Genomic DNA, 24,851 nt, shown 5'->3' with positions numbered 1-24,851 from the left:
ATAAAGTATTATTATTATTATTACATAAATAACTCTTGTGCACCAGAATATAAAACCTGTGATGGTATGTCTGATGTGGCACTTGATGCATTTAATAAGAGTAGCAGTTGCTTTAGACATTCATAATTTGCACTTAACACCCTAAAGAGTAACAATTAATATGTCCAAATACTGTAAACCAACTGGTTTGAAGTGCACATATGTATTTGATAATAGTTGTCTCAATAGAGGTCACTGAATAGATATTTAGGCTGTTAGGATGAGGGTCTCCTGTGTAAATCCAAAAGATGTCTCTTGATACTACCAGTTAAACTGAAGGTCTGAGATTTTCCTGTAACCAGATCTTCCTTTGATACCACATGTAACATAGGAAATGGAATGTTACTACACATCAAGAATATGTGAACCTCATAAGCCATATGGCTTAGTACTAAATGAATCCTAAGGTCACCTACCTATCCAATAGTTTGGCATAGAAAACAAAAGTAACCTTACTCAACTTTAACAAAAATATCTATGTAACTAATCAATCTGTATTCATATCAGAAGGCTTTCTACTTTTCCACAAAATTAAATATCCAAACCTATCCAAATTCTTTGGAAAAGTACAGCCCTCCAATATGATACTTCCATAAAGTGAAACCTGAAACTATAGGGAATAATCAATCTGTCCTTATAATAATATGCATTTTTCATTTGTTTTAATATGTGTGCAATTAGAACAAATTTGATATTGTAAATTGTAAATAGATCATACACTGTACAATTATCATATATTTTTTCCATCAGCCAACTGCCTCAAAATTCAATGCTACTGATAGTAACCATTGAACAGATTTCTTCTATGGAAATTATATTTAATTTTGAAGACTTAAATATTGCACATGCATTCTGTAAATTGCTCAATTAAGTGGAATAAATACATATATTTATTATTATAATGTCTCTGTGCATATTTCATGGCTGACAATCTTCCATTCATCCAGGAAATGTGCCCTCCAACCTGAGGTAAGAACTAATGGATTTGATGCTAGTTGTAACACTGACCTTCGTCCCTCTCTTCCCTCTCCCTCGCTGCCTTATCCACCTTCCCGCCTTGCCCATGGGGTGCAGATGATGAGGACATAGAGGAAGAGCCATGAGGCCCCATTGCCTGGCCATCTTCTCCTCCTCCCCCTCCTCCTCCTCCCCCATCTCGACACCTGGTATCTCCACTACTGAACTCCTCTGAAATGCTGCGGGCTACTTTTGGGCAATCGTAATGGTGCAACAACCGACAAAGAGGGGTGGGATGGGGAAATGGAGATTACCAATGAAGTACAGACATAAACAAGTTTGAGATGCAATAGGGGGTAGTCACAGTGAGGGTGAGTGGGTAAAACAAAATAACATAGTGGGATAGTCGAATTTAGGTATCATTAATAATATAAAATTTTCAAACAGGTTAGAAGATTGAAGGTATTTGATTTTGAATATGGCAAGGTTTTTTTTAATGAGCAAGTTGCAACACATTATATTAATGGACAGAGAAATTTTGGTTGTCAGGAAGGGCAGATTTTAGGAATTTGACGTGGTTGAAAAGTATCATTTGGTGAAATTGGAAGAATTAAGGCAAAAATTAATTAGGATAAAAATTTTTATAATGGAAGAGGAAAATTGGTTTGGGAGGAAAAGGTTTCAAGAAAAGAAAAAGATAAGCATAAAGTGAGAGATCGATTTTCTTTATCAGACAACCAATACTATTACCATTAATCATGAATGTGGCAGATAGGTGCTCATTTTTTCAATATTGCAAAGACTGATACATAAGTACTGTGATTGTTAACGAACAATGCACTATGTTGCATCACATTTGCTTATTAGTAAGTTTTCACGAAACAGAACCGAAATTGGAACCGACATTTCGACATATTTTCAGCCTTAATATTAAAATTATATAGGATTTACTAATAAGTCAGGCAATTTTATCAATTCATACCTAAAAGATCTTTTTTTATCATTGGCTAATATCAACACTTTTGAATTTGATAATTAACTCTGTCAATGTTTCAATTTGCCAAAATGATGCTAATATTTCTTCAGTACCACTTCAAGAACTTATAATTTATTAATTTGAAGTAAAAGATAATGCTTTAAAGTTACTTAAAACAATTTTGTAATAAATCACATGCAAAAATAAATGCATTCATAGGGATGGAAGTTAACCATGCAATAATACAAGTTAAGGTGATTATGGCATTAATATTTAGGGACACCCCATCGAAATAATCTATGCATGAATATTATGCCTTGAAAATAATTTTGGGCAATATCACTCTTGTAAACTATCCTTTAAAATATTCCAATATAGTTGTTATAAAAATAAAAATCATTCAAAGAAATCAAGAACCATAAAGATAAATTCCAAAGGGAACCAAACAATTTTCATGTGTCTAACTTGACATCATGCTTAGAATTATATTTCACATTAGTCAACATGATCACATAAGATTATTGAAAAGTTCACTGCTAGCCTTTATTACTGAGGTGGCCAAAGTAAACATATCCATCCTGACATTATTAGATATACTTTTATATATTCAATCATGATGATCCCTATGATTCACACATAATTAGTAATTGTTATTGATTTCATCACATTTAGATTTAATTTTTCATTACATAAGGCAAAAAAGCATAGTTGAATTCAACAATTAACTGAATGTATTACTTTCAAGAGAAATAAAATCAACACATTAATAAATATTAGTCTTAGAAATGGCCATCATTCAAAATCAACTAGAACCTTTATAAACTAATTACTTAAAAAAACATTCTTATATTAGTACATATATATTTTACTACCATCATGCATTTTTCAAATGTTAGTATGAAAAAGTATTAATAAGTGCAATTGCATATGTGCCTAATGGGGAATAAGCTTCATGACATGCAGAAGTATAACATCTCTCCAAGTCAAAAGCAATGGATCAAGTATTTTTAAGACTACCTACTTGTAATTTTTACAGGAGCACATCACTAATCATTAGAAGGAAATTTAAAATAAGTTTATTGTAAGTGTAAGAAAAATACTTTTATCGACAACCTGTCAGCAGCATGACATTTTCATGGTGATATGTTGATGGTGATGGGTTACCTTTCATCCATTCTTGAATGTGTTTCATGATAAAATCTCAAGCTAATTTTTGGCTAGTGTCATAACTTCCATACTGAGCATTGTATAGGAAGGCTACAACCTTTTCATTGACTATAAATTCGAAAATATTAACTAAATGTGTAATCATCACACTCTTCTGGGAGCAAATAAATACATTAAACATATGCGAGCCTCTATGAAATTGTCTAAGTAAAATGGCATTACTTGCTACTTTCTTCAGCACTATTTATTTCCTTTAGTGGTTGGTATTTACTTTAATTTTATAATTTAACACACGCTCCATTTTGCTTCAAGTTAAAAATTCAAATTTCTTTACAATGGGAATATAGGTTCATATTAAGCAAATGAAAAATATCAGGATATAATTCCAGTTTTAAGATCAAGCTAAAAAAAATAATTCAGTGATTTCATTTTAATTTTGTGAATGGGAATTAGTCAAATAAATTTTATTTCCTCCTTTATTAGGATTTGATGTAGCTAGGACATTCACATCAAGAAAAGTGACAAACAGCAATGGCTTGTTACAACAATTATGACACTGAAGCTAATCTACACACTCAGGCACTTTGGATCCAATGATTTGAACATTATTAACTACTTATTTGAAGGAGGGACGTAAAAATTTATGCAAAAATCAAAGGTGTTGAATATACTTCTTAACTGAATGCTAGTAGGAAAATTGAAAAGGCTGACAAATGAGTTAAATTAATTGATTTCATTGAACCCAAAGTAACATGACAGAGAATTAAGAGAAAGAGATCCAAGTGAAAAGGACTAAATAGAACAAAATGAAAACTTTCAGAATACTTCCAGAAGTAACTCCAATAAATTGAATTGAATAATAAATAAGTCACTATTACAAACCTTGATTGAGATCTGGGAAATATCATCATCTTATTCAGAATATCTGTGTCATCAACATAAATAAGGAAAGTAGCCACAGAAATGATTCTTTAAGACTATTACTAAGAGTTAACTTGGCTATAATGACTTCCACTTTTGTCTGGTGGCAGTCCGAAAAATATTTCTTCAATTCAATTCTACTTAAATAGATATTATTTTTTGTCATCAAAATCCTCAGCAGTAATTAAATAGGCACATGTACAACATAATTGATTTTTGGGGCAACAAAATAAGTTCCTGAATGACAATATGACGTTTATATCTTAGCTCTCTTTCTCTTTTGGGCACATTCCACATCTCTGATATTTTATTCCGAAATTGACATTCCCCTACCATCAACTTTGGACCGGACATCCCAGTGTGGAACTGCATTAGAGTGTCCAGTCAGGTCGGCAGTTGGAGATAGAATAGGGGAAGGGGAGAACAAGGAAGAGATTTGTCGTGAGATGCAAGTCACAGCAAGAGAAGAAGTAAAGAGGGTGAATGAGAAAAACGAACCAGAGAATAAAAAGTGATGATAAACAGGAGAGTGAGAAAAAATACAAGGTATTCAAATTATAAACAATACATTTCTCTACAATTTAGACTCACTCCAAATTTTTAAGAACAACCTTTATATGTGTCACCATTTGTGGGTGACACTTTTACACTTTAGATGAAAGAAACATTTATAATGAAAAATTTTCAATATGTTAATGATTAGAAAGTTATAGATACAATAAATGCAGCCACTTAGCAATGGAATGTGAAACAGCTGCTAAATTATTCTTAATTAGTTCAATTCAAATGTTAGACATCCAAGAAGAATTATTCAATCATAACAAAAGAATCCAAAATATGCACATTGAGAGATGCATATTTTGTGTGTTAACTTATTTGAAAACTAACTAGGTTTTATGAGAAAGAAAGTCTGTCTTCCCTGATAAATGCACAGACAAAGTCAGACTGTTTATTATAAAAAATTCGTTATAAATAACTAAAAGAAAGGAGAAATTAAGAAGGAAAATGACAAAAGGAATTTCAGACTTGATTTTCATCGAAACAGAGAACTATAAATTACCTGTCTCTCCATTCCACTTCATCCTATTGATTTTTTGTTAGATTCTAATAGCAGATGGAAAATTAAAATATCTCATGGCTTGGTAATCAACATGAAAAGCTGACATAAGCTTTAACATCATCACTAACATGCTACGCTGGGAACAATATGTAATGGAATTATCTAAAGTGCTAAAGCCAGCAAAAATACTCAGCTATGAGGGTATTTGTATAACTCAACAGATATTTTGAAAATGAGGGCATTGCCATTAGCCTAAATTCATGCAAGTTGCACTGATCATCATGGCTGCAATGGTAGCAATATTTGACCTTAGGATCCACCATTGGCAGCATTCCAACATAAGCATCTCTTCATTTCTAATACTAGAGTTTCACCTATTTTTTGTTACATACCATTCATTAAAATCTATGGGGGAGCATTGACAAAGGATCACTTAATTTTTGCATATATAAACTATATAATTGATTAAAATTGACCATCCAATGAAAATTTGAAATTTTAAGTAATTTCATCAAACAGTGCATGTTAATTTAATATTTAAAATGAAATGTAGCACTGAAAAACTTGTATATTCTGAAACAGCAATAGGTGTACCCTGAAGTGGCCTAATCGTTTTAATTGGTACTTAAGCAACTAAGTTGAGCAGTAATACACAAAAAGTAATCTCACTTTTCTGAGCTAAAAAAAATAGCTTAACAGAATTAACAAAATTACCAACAATAGCTATACCTCCAAAAATCACATTATTTTGCTGTGATTTCCTCATAATGCCATACAGAGTTTTTATTTACCTCATAATAGGTGCATAAGTGATCACAAAAATAAATCAATAATAACAATAAAACATGAATTAATCACTGTTGATAAACTATTATTCTGTACACTTGAATGTAGAATCAGAGAAAGGGAGTCTAATGATCGGTGATCAGTAAGTGCACTAAATCAAGGGTCCCCAACCTGATGCTGAAAGCAATCCTTGAACTAAAGCTTTATCTACACCCATAAACTAATATATATTTTCTTTTTCATACAATGTTGATAGAATTAGATCTTTCTGCAAGTAAATTTGAATGAATAATCACCATTAGTCAATGTGTTAGATGGCAAATTTCTGCTAAGTGGGAACATGGTGCTACCACATTGCCTTTTTTGATCAAGATATCAAACATTCCATTACACCCTAATGAATAACGATTACATCATTGAAAACTATTCAATTTCCTGATCATGTCAGAAATTGTAGTGAAATCATAGTTGCAAATGACTAATGTGTATTCTGCACTAGGGTATAGAATGTAATGTGTCCATGTCCATGTCTTAAGGTCAAATTTCATACTGAGGAGGTACAATGTGATAAAATTACTCCAAAATAATCCCAATAGAATAAAATGGAAATGAGATTAACTCCATTCCTATGACTTGAAAAATCAATACTAGAGTTTTTCTCTGGTTCATGGGATATGGATACCAAAAGCCAAAAGCTAAGTCTTGATTTATCCATTTTCCCTCGTTCCTCTTCAATTTTATAGCAGTACGCTATTACTTGTAGGACTTAATCTACACTATAATCAGAGTTTTGTAGAATATGTATACAAAATATGAAGGAAGAGAGAGTTCAAAGCTATTTTTTCCATAATCATCTCCAATTTCAATAAGAAATACTGGAAAAATCTCAGCCCAGCCAAAATGCAAAACATAGACTGCCATCAGTGGAGTTTGGAAACAAAAATGCACAATGAAAAACAGTAGAGTCGCAGTCTTTGGGGTGAATACATTTTTGGTATGCTGTTCTTAAAACATTCCTGGTGTAGAAGCAACTTCATCAGACCACACCAGAAAGAAAATCAAGTAAGCATACAAAACTTTTCCCATGCCTACAATAAGATCATATAGCAAAATACTAGAAGAGAGCTTCATAATTTATGAGCATATCAGTTGTCTAATGCTAAACAAAAGTGACAAAGATGGAAGAATTAGAGTGTAATAATATATTTTTCATGAAGTAGAAACATTTCTGATGCAATCCCCATTTCTCTGAAATTGAAACACATTAGAAAGGTATTTATGATCTGCTAGATTTGTTCTTGTGAAAATAAACAAAGCTAGCATCAGGAATGTGTTATGCCAAGCAGAGGTGATTATGAGTGATGACATACAAAATTAAGAACATAAATGTGAGTTCGAGGAAAAATCAGGAAGATCCTATCACATAGTATAGTACCATTATGTTTTCATATGTAGAATCAGGTGCCATTTCAGACTGAATAAAGAACAAGGTAATTTAATACAAACTTAGTCCCTATGAGATAAAATTTCTGTACTTCACAAGCTATGTAACTACCTAAAAGAATCTTATTGGTATTTGGATGTATATCAAATGTTCAATAAACTATAGCTCTTTTTGAAAATTAAAATTAAACTTCAACATCTTCATGTAGAGGCAATGTTGGATCATGTTGCTGCACCTACAGACACCAATAAATTTCCATATTTCCATCATAAATTGTAGAAGTTTGTTACTATAATATTGCTCATTTTCTAAGTCTCTATGATAGGTGCTGGAGTAATATAGCTCTGTTGTCAAGGAATAAATTGGTGCATGAAGCATTATGATAATTAATTTAAATGATTTCTTTTAATATCCATACTAAAAAGAAAGACTCGTACTTTTCCACAAATCTGTGGAAAAGTACGAGTCTTTCTTTTTAGTATGGATATTAAATATTTCCACGAAGTGAAGCCTGAAATGATAGAATGATTTCTTTTAACTTTACTCTGGTATATCTGGTGTTAGTGCCAAAAAGTTGAGATAGATTGAGAAAAAAGTTGTCTGGACTTTGCAATTGGTCAAACCACTAATTCTGCTGATATTTTCAGTAATTGTTCTCAATACCCTTTTTCATTCCTAGATTTTTAAATATCAATCTGAAATTGGTCACACAAGGCCAAATTAATTCAGAATGCAAAAAAATTGTAAACAGTAATCACTGAAGTTTCAAATTAGTTAACTAATATTCAGGAAATATTAGTAACAATTAATACTACTGCTTCATGGTATTGCAATTCAACAAAAGATTGAAAAATTCAACCTGACTATGCAGTCTATCTAAGTCATTTTTATAACAAGTTTGGTGAAATTAGCCAACTCTGCATTGCTACATTAAATACGGAGTCAGCTCTCTTAAATTTTTAAGGTCATGCCATTAGACATCCTCTCTGTATGTACTGTACATGTATCCATGCATTGCTTCAAAAAACTGAAATTTCCTGAAACATATTTAGCTCTAGATTTTTAGAAAGTAAGATATATTATGTCCTCCCATGATGAAGAGTTAATCAAGTCTCTCTTATTTAAAGTTCTGTTTTATAGCAACCTACCTAGTAGAAAACATCAGATACCTTCTACATTAAATGAAAGAATATTCGGTTACCTAATTGGTAAAATTCTGAGCTCCCCCTCTTGTGATACAAGTTGAGACAAAGGAAGTTCATTAATTCAGTGGAAAATGACTCATCCAAGTACTAATCTATGGCTAGCAATAAAATATTGCAAAGCATTCCTGAAAATATGATTTATACAGTTCATACTTTATTCCCATCAAGTATCAAATGCCTTCTAAAGAAAAGTATTTAGTTGTCTAAAGGAAAGATTACAATGAATATGCACTGGAGTTAGAGCTGAGTAATAGAGCTATGTGGTCAAGGAACAAATTAGCATGTGAAACATTGTGACAATTAATTTATTCTAAGAATGAAATGAAAGAGAAAAAATTAAACTAATACAGAAAAATTACATCTCCTCCAATGAATTCCAAGAGACTATATTTATAGTATAAATGACAATCTTTATAATTAAAACAAATCACCAGAAGAAAAACATCAATATTCCACCATTAATTCATTAACTAATGTTGGTAAGAGCCAAAAATCAGATGGTATGTTAATTATTAGTCAAACAACCAAGTCACAAAGAGTTTCAAGGAATTAGATGATAAATTATTCCTAGTGACAGCAATGGAAAACCCAGATACTTTTTATTTTTACATCAACAAATGAATACCACTCCCAAAGCATAAATGAATAAAATACAATGTCAAACTGCCCAACCCACTCCTGTTTAGGTTATGCTCTGAAAAATATCTCAAATGGTATACGCAACCTTTTTTTTAAGAAAGAATCCTTCAAAAGAATGAATTAGTGGAAGGTGGAGAGAGGCTACCACGCACAGAGACATGACGTGTACCTCTGAGATACGGGGGAGAGTTATGGCAGCTGGCCTTGCAGCTTCTCGGAAGGACTAGGGACAACCGCCTCACAAGGGTCGAGACCCGACCCCCTCCTCCAACTGCTCCTCTTGCCTCAGCCCCCCCTGAAATAGCCAGGTCGCCCGCTTGTTGGAGCAGAGCGTGTGGCCAAAGCCATTATAAATGTTAACCGAGTATCGACCTTCGGGCCATTGAATAGCTAGCCCACACTCTCTTTCTCTCTTTCCCAAAAAAAACTATTGAGCGTGAACAGGGTAACCTAATCTGCGGGATCTCATGAGACAATGATAGATAGCTTCATGAATAATAGGAAAGTAATGAGTGAGGGCAATGAAATGAATGAAGGGAAGCACAGCAAACTCTTAATTAATGGTGCTAAAGATGAGGTCTTACAATACACAAGTCATTAGTACTTCATTGGCCAAATATAATATTAGTCTTATTTTAGGAAAACTGATTTATGTCATCCAGCTGCTTCACATAGCAAATTCATAGCATTTGGATTCATGTCTTGTAAAATTTTAACAAGGGGTTAGCATCATATCTAAGCATATGCCAAAAATTCCTATGTTATTTACCGTAAATAATGATAGCTGGTGTTTGTATACAGGGTAGAGGAGCCTACTTTTTACCATTAGGTATTAATGTGTTTATGCCCTCAATACCGGTGTGTGTTAATTTTACTAGCAATGAATTATTAATTTGATGAAGGCAACTTTGATTTTTTACATGAGCTACAAATGATTTAAGGCTTGAGTCATTATACTGAGGGTTTTGATCTTATCTGATTAGAATCAATTGAAAATAGAGTGAAACTCACTATGAATTTTTTGAAAACCACTTTATGCCATAGAATATTAATATGAACTGAAATGTTTTTAAAATTAAGATAATTCATAAAATATTAACACACAAGTCTGTGGAAAGCTCTGTTACATCTTTCATAAACCTAATAAGAAGAGATAAATATAGTAAGTCAATAGAAGGATGTACATACAAAATACTGCTAAAAATCTGCACTCAAAATTTTACTCTTTGGTTTTCAGGCATCATAAATTGGACATATATGGTTTTATTACTTTATGACAAATCACTGTAGTTGGTAGCATTTTATTTTCTTTTCATTTATCTTATGGTTTAATACTGATGTGCTTTATAAGAATTTTCAATGAGCTTCAATTACTATAGAAATAAGAAGAATAGGAAATTTAGTCCCATTACAAAAGCTTTTTACTTGCATTAGCTGGAACTTTCTTTTCTAAGTGCAGCAAAGCATTCGGGGAAAACAAATAACCCTGCCACAGTACAATAACAGAGTAATGTTCCGGATGTCTTTCTTTATACTAGTAATCAATGATTACTTAAGAACTATGTGTTTTATGTCAACAATACGTGGAAACTAAGTAATGAATTTATAAATATGAAGAAGCCTAATTGGCACCGTGCTTGAAATTTTAATCTAAAAAGTAGAATTTATAAATTGTGATTATTGATATGCAGTGGGTATGACATACTTCAAATTAGTACTATCCTTACTCAAACCTTGCATCACATATTTCTTTTAATTTGCAGCAAATAAATACCTTTAACAAGAGTTACTCTAATGCCATTTTGATTCATATCATTCCAAAAGTTATACTTAAGATGATTAAAAAATTTAATTTTTTTTCAAATATAACATTATATTTATTGTTTACAATAAATTCTCTTTATACCTTTTTCATTTTTTTTACTTCCTTTCAGTTATTGTAGTATTTATATATTTGACTCCTGGAGACACAAAAAACATGAACTGATATGCTCAAAAATAAATAAAAAACATCTTATCCCAAAAAGAAATCATCTATATGTAAGATGAGATACCCCAGTAAAATTATTAAGATGCTGCTAAAAACAACCATAGTAACTAAGCTCATCGAGAATTCTTGAATAGTACATCAGTATTAAACCAAAAACATACATGAGAAGAAAATAAAACCCTACCTACTATAGATATTTGTCATAAAGCTTATGAATATCGCATGTAATTAAAGGAAGATTTGCCGTAGAGCTATGCTATGGCAATTAATGGCTCCACCATGGATCGTAGGCAATCTTTTTAATGACAAATATGTATTTAACTATTTTTAAAACAAAACTTGTCACACAGGATAAAATTATCTGATTGGATAAAAATACAGCTTGAAATCTATCAAAGAATACCCCAATTATGAATATTTTATTCAACAGAAAGGAAAGCTGTTTAAGCTCATTGTTTTCTCAATACTTTTTGCAGAAAGATGACATATATATTAGCGGCATTGCTATCTTAATTTCATATTATTTATCCACAAAAAATAACCAAGAGTTTACTATGCACATAAATTTGTAAAAGTATGATTTAAGGATAATGAATAGCAAAAACAATACTAACTGATCCCAACATATGAACCCACATTGCTTGCTTCCAAAATCAAAGTTGCTATAAAAGTAATAACACGTTAGATGATTACCACACATAGGTAACATATAGAATAAAAAAGTAATGACTAAAACAAATCCTAATAGGCTTCTATGTTAAACTTAACAGCACAAAGAAATATGCACTTGAATAATGCACAATAGATATATATTCTACAATGCAAGGTATGTCTCCTTGTTATTCCATTGATTTTCCATTAATATTTTTCAATTTTGATGACTAATATTTTCCAAATATGTTACACCAAATCATAACAACAAGTCCAGAACAAGATTTTTAAAAACTATATAATGCCGTAATGCCTGCACTTACTGGAGTGATCAAAATATCTAACTTAAACAGGAGTAAACAAATTATTCTAGAATTAAAGGAAAAGCTACTAATATTTGACAAGAATTTTAACTTAACCAAGCTTGGCCAGATTTGATTTAACAAAATAACTCGTCCATTTTTTGATAGACCTATACAGAAAGAGTAAAGAAATGTAATGCTTTCAGGGAAGTTGAAGTTTCAAGATGGATTATGAAAATGAGTCAATAATTTCAGCTCTTAGTTTTATATCAAGGCTTTTGGCACACATTAATCTGAAAAATCAACAACACATGACATTAATTCTCCTAATGAACATGAACATCAGAGTTGATAGTAAGGCAATGAGTTAAACTAGCATGCAAAGTTTAAGCTGAAAATGTGGCGGGAGCAACAATATGCATGAAATAGCAGGAATGCACGTACTACTTCATAGAAAGCAGGAATATACCTATCTACCAAATATCTGCCATGCATTTGAGATAAATTTAATAATCATGATTCCTGCGTGACCAAGAGCCTAAGTAGGAAGAATTAATAATCATTTATATTCAACTACATAAAAATATAAAAGGAAAAATGTTGAAATTACATGCGTATTTAACTTAAATGGTGCAAAAACTCTGACATGAAAAGATAATTCCGAACTACAAACAAGCAGCATCAACTTCAAAAAACAAATAATTAACAAAGTAAAAGAAGAAAAATATCACCTTGCATCTGACAAAATAGTAAAAGAAGTTCTGAAGTGAAACTGTCTCTCTCTCTCTCTCTCTAAGAAATACTAAATAACAATTTTAACCTGGGTTAGCAGTTACAATTAAAAATATTGAACATCAATTAGACATATATTGTTGAGAAAGTCTGAAATTTTAATGTCAGAGTATTTTAATGCACAACTAAAGTGTCAAAAATTTCATAAGCAATGGAAAAAGAAAAACCATTGCAATTTTGACCATTAGAAAAAAAACACTGGGCCATTTAATATATTATAATATTTTTGTACATGTAATTTATTATTGTATTTGATTTTCTTGAACATCTGAGGTTAGTTATGCAATTACTATGATGATTAAGCTATTAGGATCATCAGAAAAGTATTTCTTCAACCCGTGAAAGCAAAATTCTAAATCATCCAGCACTTGCCAGAATTTCAAATTTATCTAAATGCTTAGCACCTTTGATTATTCCATTGAGTAATATTGCCACATGTATTTTAAATTATTTCAAAGATTGAATAGACTTCTCAGATATACCATAAAGCTTTGATTTGGAAAATTCTTTCTATTCAGCAATTATATTTTCAAGAATTAACTCATTGATACCATCTATGCCACCAATAAATTTTCAGGCAAGTAAACACATATTATCATACAGATAAAATTTTTTACAGTTAAATCTTAATTCTAGAACTTTTATAGGCCTCTTTAACTCTTTCAAATTATGGCATAATATTTGCTAAACTGTTGCATTATTTTTATTAAGGTCTTTTTACTTAGCTGCAAAAGAAAATTTACAATTGCACTAAGCATGTGCACAGTAAAATTTTATGACTAATGTTATTATCCCAAGTATACAACAAAATATAATTTGGTATGCAATATTTCATCAATTTATGCACTTCCAATTGTAGTTTCATTCCTTCTTCAATCACAATTCCTATGATGATAAGTAACAGAAGTATATAGCATTGCATGATATAGCATTAAGACTGCATGGCTTTCTGACTTTACTAAACTATGATAAAATTTTAAATAAATCACAGTAGAAGCTTAGTACATATTAAAACTTAACAATAATTATCTGAGAATTATAATTTTGATCAATATTCAATACTTTTACTTTTAAAGTAATCACGATACTCAATACTTTTATTTAAATCAGGCATGTCAATTTTCAGGCTGATTAAGAAAAATAAGTCGCAAGCGGGGTAAATTTTCATAAACTTAATTGATGATGACATCAAAGCCACAAAAATCAACCCAAATGTTGGTTTGATAAGTGAGAGTGAAACTCACCTAATATTACGCCCTATTCATAGTGTGTGAAATTTATATATCATTGCATGGGACCAGTTCTTTCTCTGTGATTTCTCAGGAAGGCCCTATACTGGAAAAAATTCACAGCTGAGTGAATTGGGAAGCATCCCATATAATTGCAGCCCAGCTCTTTGGTCAGTGGCCAACTGCTCTACTCACTGGACTAAAACACCCCCAATACCACTGAATGTAAATGTAAGCTTCACTCCCCAGTGACTGCTGAATTCATTAATCTGTAGTAACAACTATACCCTCTTCTTATAACTCTTCTTCAATTTACCCACTATTAATGCACATCACTTCTAAGGTAATTTTTCTAGGTCTGTTGTGTGGAATTATCCTCTGAAATCTTAGTTCTACCTCTACAGTGAATGACTGTCCAGCTAGGCAAATCATTCTGGCACTCTTTCCTTAAATTTTGAGTGATAAAATAAAACTACTTAATGTTATCTATCAATATGAACTTGAAGGTGGTGCAATAGTGTGATGCATAAAAAGATTTAATTAATTTTTGTATTCCACCGGGCATGTAGCAATGATTGGGATATGGTCTCTTGTTTTGCCATTGCCTACTGCAGGGGAACAAAAGGCAATAATGAATAATATCCCTACATTTCCATCAACTTCTTGATTTATTAATTTCTGCCCAATAGTATGAATACGCATATTTATGAGAGCTACATTATGCCAAACACTTGGTGCAATAGAAATGATAAATTCAATAATCCTTAAAATGAGCAAACAAGGCTAGAATAATTAAATACAATGACTGATATTTAAAGGCCTACATATATACATACATGTATATATTATCTCACCTAGATTTACCAAGCCTATGGATGGTTTTACAGAAAGGAAAAGATGTCTTTATTTCACGATTCTTATCCTATCTACAAATAGACTTGAAAGTGTCAATATGAAGTGAAAGGCTTAATTAAACCATATTCCATGAAGTCCATGCAAAAAATCCTCTTTCATCATTAACTCATACCTGAATGTGTGCATGGTCAAATAATCAGGCAGAGTAGTAAAATATGCTTAATTTATAATGCATGTATGAACTCTGAAGTAAAACCAATTTTAAATAATCTTCAGGAGCTATAGTACTACCAAAACAATACGTACAGGTATCTGTATCTTACCCTGTAATTATACTCACAAATAATTCCTTTGAACTAAAGGAAAGTTGCAGAGTTTAGAATACTGTGACATGAATACTTCTTAGAGAATCAGTCGGCTCACTTCACCAGGAAGTAAAGATGGATAGTCAACAATGCCACTTCTGTCAGGATATATTGCTATCCCTAGACCTATAGACTATTATAGACCTCATGGAGGTCTTGGTTCAAATCAAGCATCAAACTTTTAACATTATACACAATATGCTGTTCAAGTATCGAGCGCCATGACACTAGCCGAATGTGAAGGGTAATAAGGTATTTTGAGTATTGAGTTCATTCTCCTGCCATCAAGTATTAGAAACAATGTCATTATAGAAAAAATATACCAGTATTAAAAATGAATTGATTCTCTTCATTGACATATATATTTTTGGGATTGCTCTAGTTCTTGAATAGTATTAAATAAATTCCTGGTTCGTGAATGTACACATGATTACAGATCTGTTTTTATCAATGCAGAATGAAATCACAGAATAATCAGATTGCAGCATAAGATTTTACATTTTCCAATGTGAAAAATTAATAATATATTTGTGCATAGTGGGATATCTATAATAAGCAAAACAAGATACATCATTGTTCAAATTTTTTGACAGGAGAATGTATGCCACTTAAATGAATTACAGTACACTAAGCTTCACTGTACAAATAAAATAAAATCAATTTTCTGAGAGATGATAACAGAATAACTTAATATTCAACTATTTCACTTCACAGATAGCAAACTCACAGCTTCAGACAACTCACCATTATAGATATTAGAAATATGGACTATATTTAGCCATAATTCTTTCCATATAATTAATTATTTACTTAGGTTTCAAACAATCAGGCTAAATGATAAAACAAACAATTTAAGCCATAAAAATTAAAGAAAATTTGCATTTGAACTAAATTTTTTAATGTATCTAAGTGATGAACTAAAATCCAGATATATAAAGAATATTTCCCTCAAGACAATTCTGATCGGGGGGAAGAAATGAAACTACACATTCCACGGAATTTCAAACAATTTCTTGCATAGTATTCCTGTATGCAGGTGCTTTCGACTTTACCATGGCTTTGAAAATATAATTGAAAGCACCTACATAAAATTAATGCAAATTTTGAAGCACTAAATATCTGCTTCACCTTAAATCTCATTTTAAGAACTTTGGGGAGTCTGGGTGTTTAAGCTGCAGCAGCAGGAGACTTACGAGAGATAGCAGCAGGGTCACGACCTCGAACTTGAACCCCGATAATGGCCTCCATGGGAACCTCAGTGCGGGGTATGCTAACTCCATGAGGAGGAAGGTAAATAGGTTCAAGTTGGCCAAAGGTACACTCAGGGGGGATGTTCTTTCGACAGACAGAATGGCACTGGGAAATCAAACAAGAAAGAAATTGACAATAATTTCAAGACGCATTTATGGTAATAAACTTCTGTAAAGGAGGAAGACAATATATATACTTAAAACTTGCAAAAACAAACTTCCTGAGCCTCATCTGGCCTGGCATTTCGTTCCACTCAGCCAATTAAAGACTTTTGGGCAAATTATTTTGTGGGATTCATTGCTAAGAGTTAAGCATCTACAGAATATTGTGCAAGCTGCAACAAGGGCATGTGATAAGAGGTGTTAGGGCACCAACCTTTTATGCATAAATATACACATATACTGGAAGTTTGCATGATACAGTACACTCTTCATTATCCACACTATTCTTTTCCTGGTACCTCAAAATTTAAATAAAATTGTGATAGTAAAGATGCATAAATTCTTTGAAAAGTTATTATACTTTTAAAAAAATACAAGTTTGAAATACCCAGAATTTCTTAAGTTTTGAATATCACAAAATGGAAAGTTGTCAATAGTATTCAATGTTTTAAATTAAACATATTTTTACCATCCATACTTTCCCATTATCGTTTCCTTAACATTCATAAACCATAGGACTTCCATATTCTCCTTTTAAGCAGGTAAATACATAGCTTTAGTATGTAACGAATAAGTCATGAACTATCTATGCTGCTTTTTTTGGCAACTACGAATCTGTATTAGTGAACCTTTATCAATATTCATCCTTTTCCAGTCATTTGTTTTTGGCCACATTAGTGAGACAGCTTTCTGAGGAAAATACCTTCTTAATTCCACCCTTAAAAAAAAGGCTGAAAATAGAAAAAAATGTACCTTCCATTGCTAAAAAGCTTGAATAAAGCACAAGGAATGAAAAAGGAGAGTCTATATACATATATCCATTTATATGATAACCATATTTTCCATTCATTTTGGTTAACCATGTTTTTCGATGAGCCCTCCCTTATCATGCATCCATTACCATGGATAATGAAGAGTTTAGGAGGAATCCGACTTAGATACTACACTGTTAAGCAGAAGGGAATCGTTTATTCAGTGAAAAATAGTTAATGTATTATATTTACATGAATTCATTATTTTGTTTGTTGAGTCCCACTTCAGCTTCATTACCATAAAAATCTAATGTCAAAAGAACTTGTGTGAACTGCTGCAAAAAAAAAGGTGGGCACTTGTGATTAAGACACTTCATAGATTCACATTGGGAGAATATTATGTATAATAACAGCATACACTAGTCTTTAAATATGCACAACTAAACTATTTATGAGAGAATTAGCATATATCATTGGTCAATGGAAGGGGAATAATACTCCTCCAAATTTGCATTAGGAAATATGGTGGGACTTCAAGGTATAGGAATTAGGCTGCCCACAAATCACATTATGTAAAATAACAGTATCATTTAATCCTATGGCCAACTGAATTTTATTTTGAGCCATAAATATGAAACTTCCTCATAGGAAGTTTTGACAATACCATCCTCTTAAATCAATCTTTCTTATTTCAACATGGTGTAAAATAAATGAATCTAGCACATATATCTAAAAAATGTTACACCTCAGCTCAGAATGGATTGACCACTACTGATGTGAAATGAAATGATACTGAAATGGCACTGGAAAAAACTAACATCCTAATCACCATGAAAAATGAAAGTGCATAGTCAATATTTTCTTTCATAGAGTGCAGATACAATATCTTAATATCCTTACACACAAGCTTCACAGCATTAATCTTATGAGTGTAAATGAAATATTTAAACGGTATCATTTTATTTGTCTCCTTCCAGTATATACCAATTAGTTCTGATGGTGAAAATGATCAAACATGGATACTCACGGTCATACCACACCATTCACATCTCATCCCAGCAAGGCACTCTCCTGACCAACAGGTTTTCTTGCAGAGGGCACACTTGGCCCCAGAAGGAAGGTTACCCTCCCTCCAGTGGTGCTCATGCACCACCGACGACACTTCTTTCCCTGGCAGGTACGTGGCATTTTCCTTACAATCTGGCACTGCAAAGTCTTGGCACTCCACATGAACAAAATACTCACAGACTGTGAAAAGCAAAGAAAGCAAAAGGTAAGACAGTTGAGATAATATCCCCTAAATAAAAAAGGAGCCGAACAATAATGGTAAATATTTTGAGAGGTGGTACAGCTTTAATTCCTATGCTTATTTTATATTCTTAATATTTATATTTCAAAAGAACACTGACTTAAAGTGCTCTGCAATAAAAGAAAGTAACAGTGAAACTTAATGAGTCATACCTCAACTGATCACACTGCAATATGGCTTTAAGAGGGTTTAGGATGAGGTGATGTTAAAAATTGATAGGCTCAACAATGATTACAAAAGTTATTCTGATTCATGTAAAATGTTCCATCATATGCCAAAATTCAGTGACTGAAACACTTTTATTGTAGATTCTTATTTAAATTAATGAATAAAGTAGAAGTAGCAGTACTTACTCTCACAGTGAATGGAGAGACTATCTTCAAGCCTCTTGCGACAGACATTACAAAATCGACGCTTATGGTGAGTCTGCTCTGACCAGCAGTGAGCCACGGGATTCTGTTGCAAATTCAAAAATAATCCATAGTTAACACATGCGAACTAAATGCATTATTAACCATTATGCTGTGCTGATCAAAAAACAATAATTATAAAAGAAAATACTATTTACAGTTATTTCAATGAATGAGAATTAGGTTAGGGATCTGAAAAATTAACTAATGACTAAGAGAAATACAAATGTTGTAGCAGCTAGGAATATGTAGCAACTAAAAAGACTTCTAGTTATAGATGAATAATTATGTGCACTGTATTAGGTCTACCCGCTGACTTGCTATGCAAGGTGAAGTAATGTGTTGGATGCATGAGGTAAGTAAGCATTTGAAATATAAAATATTTTACAAAGAAAACCTAAACTAACCATAATCGGTAATGGTATAGTAAATAGCCACTTGGATATTATACAGTTAAGGTGACACTAGCACACATAAAATAGCTGCACCATGATTGAGAAATATGAACATGATGTTTTGATCTAGCATAGTATCTAAAGGAAAACATATACATATTTACTTATTCCTGCCTTATTGCTGGTCATTTGAATATATTCTGCCATTTAAACTGTTGAGGAAGATACAGAAATATTACACTGTAATTTGATGTTATACAGCAGGACATAATATGTAGTATTTTGAGATTATTATATCCAGTTCATGTTGGGGGATTTACATTAAAATGCTAAGTAGCCTCATTAAATAACCTTTGTCAGAACAGATCTTTCATCATTATTGAACCATAAACCTACAAATTTAGTAAAAATAATATTAGCATTAGAGAGGGACATTTAAGAGTCTACTTACTTATAGAATTTCATAAATGCACAACATCCGAGAAAAAACCAAAATAATGAATACCCAAAGGTTTATATTACCACAATAGTTGAAGGTATCACTCACATACAAAATTGTCTTAAGCCAAATCTGTAGTCATCCTTTTCTCTAAAGCTAGCAATCAATTTAAAAGATCACATTAGTAACGCATACATAGCTTTCCAATGACAAAAAATCTGTTCTAAAATGTGCATGCCTACTTTTTTTTCATGGTACACGTGAACTCCAATATTTTGTACTACACCATTATTATTTTTAGAGGGATATATAAAATGACTAGTAGCTTTGAGAAATGGGTCAAAAGTGTCCACACCGATGGCTGGAAATATAAGCGGAACTCTTGATGCAGGAAAAGGTCAATGAAAAGACACTATCCATAGATAGAAGATTATTTTAGTTTGAAGATGAGGAAAGAGGCAGACTGAGTGGATATGTGGGAGGGGGTATTCATAGGGAAAGGAGAGAATGTGGAAATGGGAAGGACTGGAAGGATTCCTACCCACTTTTCCCCAAATCAAGAACACTACCTAATTTTCTCCCCATGGTGATGGCCATCTGGTTGACGTCAATTGTCAACACCAGAGAATTTCGCTCATGTATAATATCCTCAGGGCTGTAGAAATATGAATGTGTTTTCGAGATTCAGCCAATATATCACACAAAATAACTAAATGATTTTTATACTATTTATAAATATATGCAGTAACATTCTACATTTCCTCTAATGTTAAGGATTCAATTGACTTTATTATGTACATATTTAGTAAGATGAACCCCTCCTGAGAATTCTCTTTATAGCACATGGTGGATCTATCAAAAATAACTTCACATCATAAGTACATGCCCTAAAATTTTCACTAATACCACAATAAGTGTACAATGAAAAATTATAAGTCTTCATACAAATCTGAGCAGTGCAATAACCTTAAATTTTTCAAGAATAAAAATTCACATTATGCACAATATCTAAGTTCTTGAATAGGTTCATTTATTTATTTCTTCATGCTGTAAAATATGGCCAACATTGTTTTGACAAATTTATTTTGCAACAACTTTAATACATACAAGAATTTATCATACTAAAGCACTGTATTTTTTATCAAAAAATTTTTGAAAATAGTCTGTCTCTTTACAATAACATTATTAACTACAATTTATCTGACTTAAATTATTGATGACAATTTAACTTTTGAATTGCATAAAACTACAATAGAAAAGAAGTGTTAATTCATCAGACTAAGTTTCAAGTCTCAAGAATAATTCTTCATTAAAAAATAAACCATATAATTTTTTAGAAAAAAAAGGAAAATCATGATTAATATTATAGGAAAAAGAACTTATCATAGCATCAAATTTTTAAGATTTTGTTTCATTTACATTTTTGGGGTGTGTATACATATATGAGACACTCTTATTTTGAAATCACCTGGAATGATGAGCCTTTATGCTTTCTGTTCCTTAAGAGGAAATTGACTTAACAACATGTACGAAAGAGTTTGGTGCTACAAAAATCTATCCTTAAAAATTTCATTTATTTAAACATTAAGTACTACATGAATACATTTTGGGGAGGAAAGGAAATCACCATACACTGAGAAAATAGGCTTTAGTGATGCTGTCAATACATTTATATCTTCCTCCTAGATATGGCTCATAGAAAATCACAAAATCGTAAAATTTTACTCCATTCAATCCAATAGAATTATTTGATACTCCCATTTAATCCTGTTAACCTCTTAGGTTGAAGTATATTTAGGGGTTTATGGAAATGAAAATTTGATTAAAAGCATTCTCCTCATAATTTTGTCTGGCAAGTTACATAAATCAAAGGGAAATTGGTACCAATAATTGATTAAAATTCATTACAATAACTTTTAATAGAGCTCAGTTATTTTTAAAGATTTATCCTGCCATAAGAGCTTATTCCGACCCCTTTCTGTGACTGCGAGTAGTAGGTATTGTTTATGTTAATATTTAATCCCTTAAGTATTCACATAATATGTTGTTCTCCCGGCCTGTAGTGTTTCTAAATTACTCTCTGCTTAGGTAGAATACAAAAAATTAATATGACAATACAATATATGTCAACATGAAACCACAAAACACATTCCAAAGAATGACAGAGAAAACAGGTAGGCGAGGATGTAAAGGAAGGAAGGGATATTATCACACAATTATGCACTTAGAAAATATATACCAAATTAAACTTCAATACCAAATGTAAGTGGCACCTCTAATTTAGTTCTTCAAATTTCGTTTTACCCTGCACTATTGATTTTATGTTTTCTTAGTATACCCTTTGGATCAATTCATGGCTACTTGGGCAACTGTCAATAAAAGTTTTCCCAGATTTTGGGCTAAAGCACCAAGTAATGCCTAGAATTGAAGGTTTTCCACACTGTGTGCAATAAGGAATTTCCCTAAAAAGTTAGTTTTCTGTGCTATGCAGTACAGAAAATTATCCTATAACGAAAGTTCTTCAGTCTGCTCAGCGTGAAGAGCTTCAATTCTAGCCATCCATATATCTCACAAAAAACTTTGTAGCAACGTCATACAAATATATCCATGACATAAATGAGGGAAGACTAACCATGCATATTCCACTAGAATGTTTATTGCACGTCATAGTTTCATCGCAAGGCAACATCAGCCTTTCAATGAAACCATGGTCGTGCCATAAAAATTCTAGTGGGCTCTGCACAGTTAGTCTTACCTCATTTATGCCTACTATGAAAGACTTTACACCTAGTAATGCTTTAGACAGTGCCTTAAATACATCCATATTAAGGAAAGATTGATTCAATCTTCAATCATTTTCTGTACAGGCCTCCCTTACAACATTGGAATCACTGATTCCTTAGAAATTGCTACATAAAGTGAATTAATAAGTATACATCAATGTTTAAATAGTGAATTACCAGTCAGTTCATCACTAATAATAAATTATTATAATGTCCCAACCTTACTATAGTCTAACAGCTTTTTATAATAGATAAGAAATAATATTATGAATAAATACCTCTAACAATGTGCATGCACTGTTTTAATGCAAATTTTAATAATTGTTTTAATGATAAAATAGAGATTGAATATTAAAAGACACCTGAATTACTAATCAGATTTTATCAGGAAATGTTAACAGCGAATCATGAATTTATCCCTCTCGAGCATTCAATAATTTTTGGAAACAGCTTCTTACTTAATTAAGAAATGGAACATCTCTATTTTTATTAGAAAGTATATTAACTATATTTATCCCAAGTTTATTATTTGTAGTTCAGAAGTTTTGCATTTTGATTATTAAAGACAATAAAAAACTTACATTTTCGTCATTATTATTGTTAACTCACAAAATTGCACTCAGAGAATTATCACCCAATCATATGAAGAACATCCTTTTATGAGATATATCATCACTAAACTTAAAAAAACTAATAAGTAGCATAATTATGTCATTTTCATAGTTTCAATGAATAAGTTATATTATATATTGAAACCTGGATTATCCAATAATTATAAAAAATTCTCATTCTGCATAAGCCAAAAATATTATGAAATCAATTGAAAAATAAACATTTATGGTGATGATCTGAAAAACCGGAGGGGTTATTCCTTAACACTTAAGTTATCCAATGACATTTTTCGAATGGCATCCAAAATGCTGTCAGTACTTATTCCATAAAAACACCAGGCATCGGCATCAGGCATGGCAGGCATGACTAATGACATTTCTGGCACCACAGAAGCTTAAAAGGTGAGTGAAGTCAATACTTTATGCATGGGAAGTTGATGAAAAGTTGAAAAAAGAGAATTGTTTTCTTTCATACAATGCCATTATTTGAAATAAGTTCCAAGTGATTGAAAAAAGCCAGAGCAGATTATTTATGTGCACAGCATAAATATAGAGAGGTATCTCTACACTATATTGAATGGCTCTCTGCTATAAGCCATATATCTCATTTTATCTCACAATTTATGATGAGCATTTTTAGAAAATAGGTAGCCAGTGGTAGTCTGATATGAAATTATGAAACAAAAAACTCTTTGCCACTATTTTGTAAATTATTATCATTTAATGTTCAAATCTAATTGCCCCAGTAAACAATACTCATTTCACAAGGTATTAAAGAAATTAAAATTTAATTTGAAAGCCCACCTAAGAGTACAATGCAACTCAAGGCAAACTTTAAGTTTAGTCATTTGATAATGCTAAAAACTGAGGTCTTGCCTAATGGCACAAGGAATGTCTGTACAACACCTTGCTGCAAGCTGTCTTCATCCATAAATCTTAGGAACAAGCAAAATTTTCTTTTCTGCTAAGTGTAATTTTGTTAAACTTACAAAACAAAATGAAATTGTAATTACATTCCACAAAAAAATACAATGAACTGTTAAGGTGACAAAGGAGTATTTCACCACACATTAATGGCATGCATGCCTCAAATATTGCTGTGCATAGGCATGAATATAGATATTTAGAGAATTGTTTGTAGGTACTTCAAAAATGGCACACAAAATTTGTACTGTGCACCTCATAGGGGTTTCATTCACCTTGCATCCTTTTCATTTGAATTACCACAACTCAATGGTTTACAGTGTTCTGCATTTGTATCCAAATCAGTCGCATCAACTAGTTGGCTTCACATTCAATTTTAAAGTTTAATGCATGTGTCACATGATGATAAATACAAAACATAACCATAAGGCAATGTGT

General features: G+C 31.8%; 1 protein-coding gene across 1 annotated transcript in view; it reads right to left on the bottom strand.

Annotated features, from left to right (window-relative positions):
- The window catches only part of LOC139696854 (diacylglycerol kinase theta-like), a 216,056-nt gene that overhangs the window by 34,993 nt on the left and 156,212 nt on the right, over positions 1-24,851 (bottom strand). Inside the window, exons 4-7 of the mRNA XM_071595734.1 lie at positions 19,205-19,307; positions 18,570-18,790; positions 16,572-16,734; positions 1,048-1,242 (exon numbers count right to left, since the gene is read on the bottom strand). Of these exons, the coding sequence (XP_071451835.1) occupies positions 1,048-1,242; positions 16,572-16,734; positions 18,570-18,790; positions 19,205-19,307 (682 nt within the window). The remainder of the gene's footprint in view (positions 1-1,047; positions 1,243-16,571; positions 16,735-18,569; positions 18,791-19,204; positions 19,308-24,851) is intronic.

Source organism: Hetaerina americana, unplaced genomic scaffold, assembly GCF_022747635.1.
Source record: "Hetaerina americana unplaced genomic scaffold, ioHetAmer1.1.p SCAF_7, whole genome shotgun sequence".
NCBI classification, from domain to species: domain Eukaryota; kingdom Metazoa; phylum Arthropoda; class Insecta; order Odonata; family Calopterygidae; genus Hetaerina; species Hetaerina americana.
The sequence above is the reverse complement of the archived record's forward strand: the minus strand, read 5'-3'. Positions and strand labels throughout refer to the sequence as shown.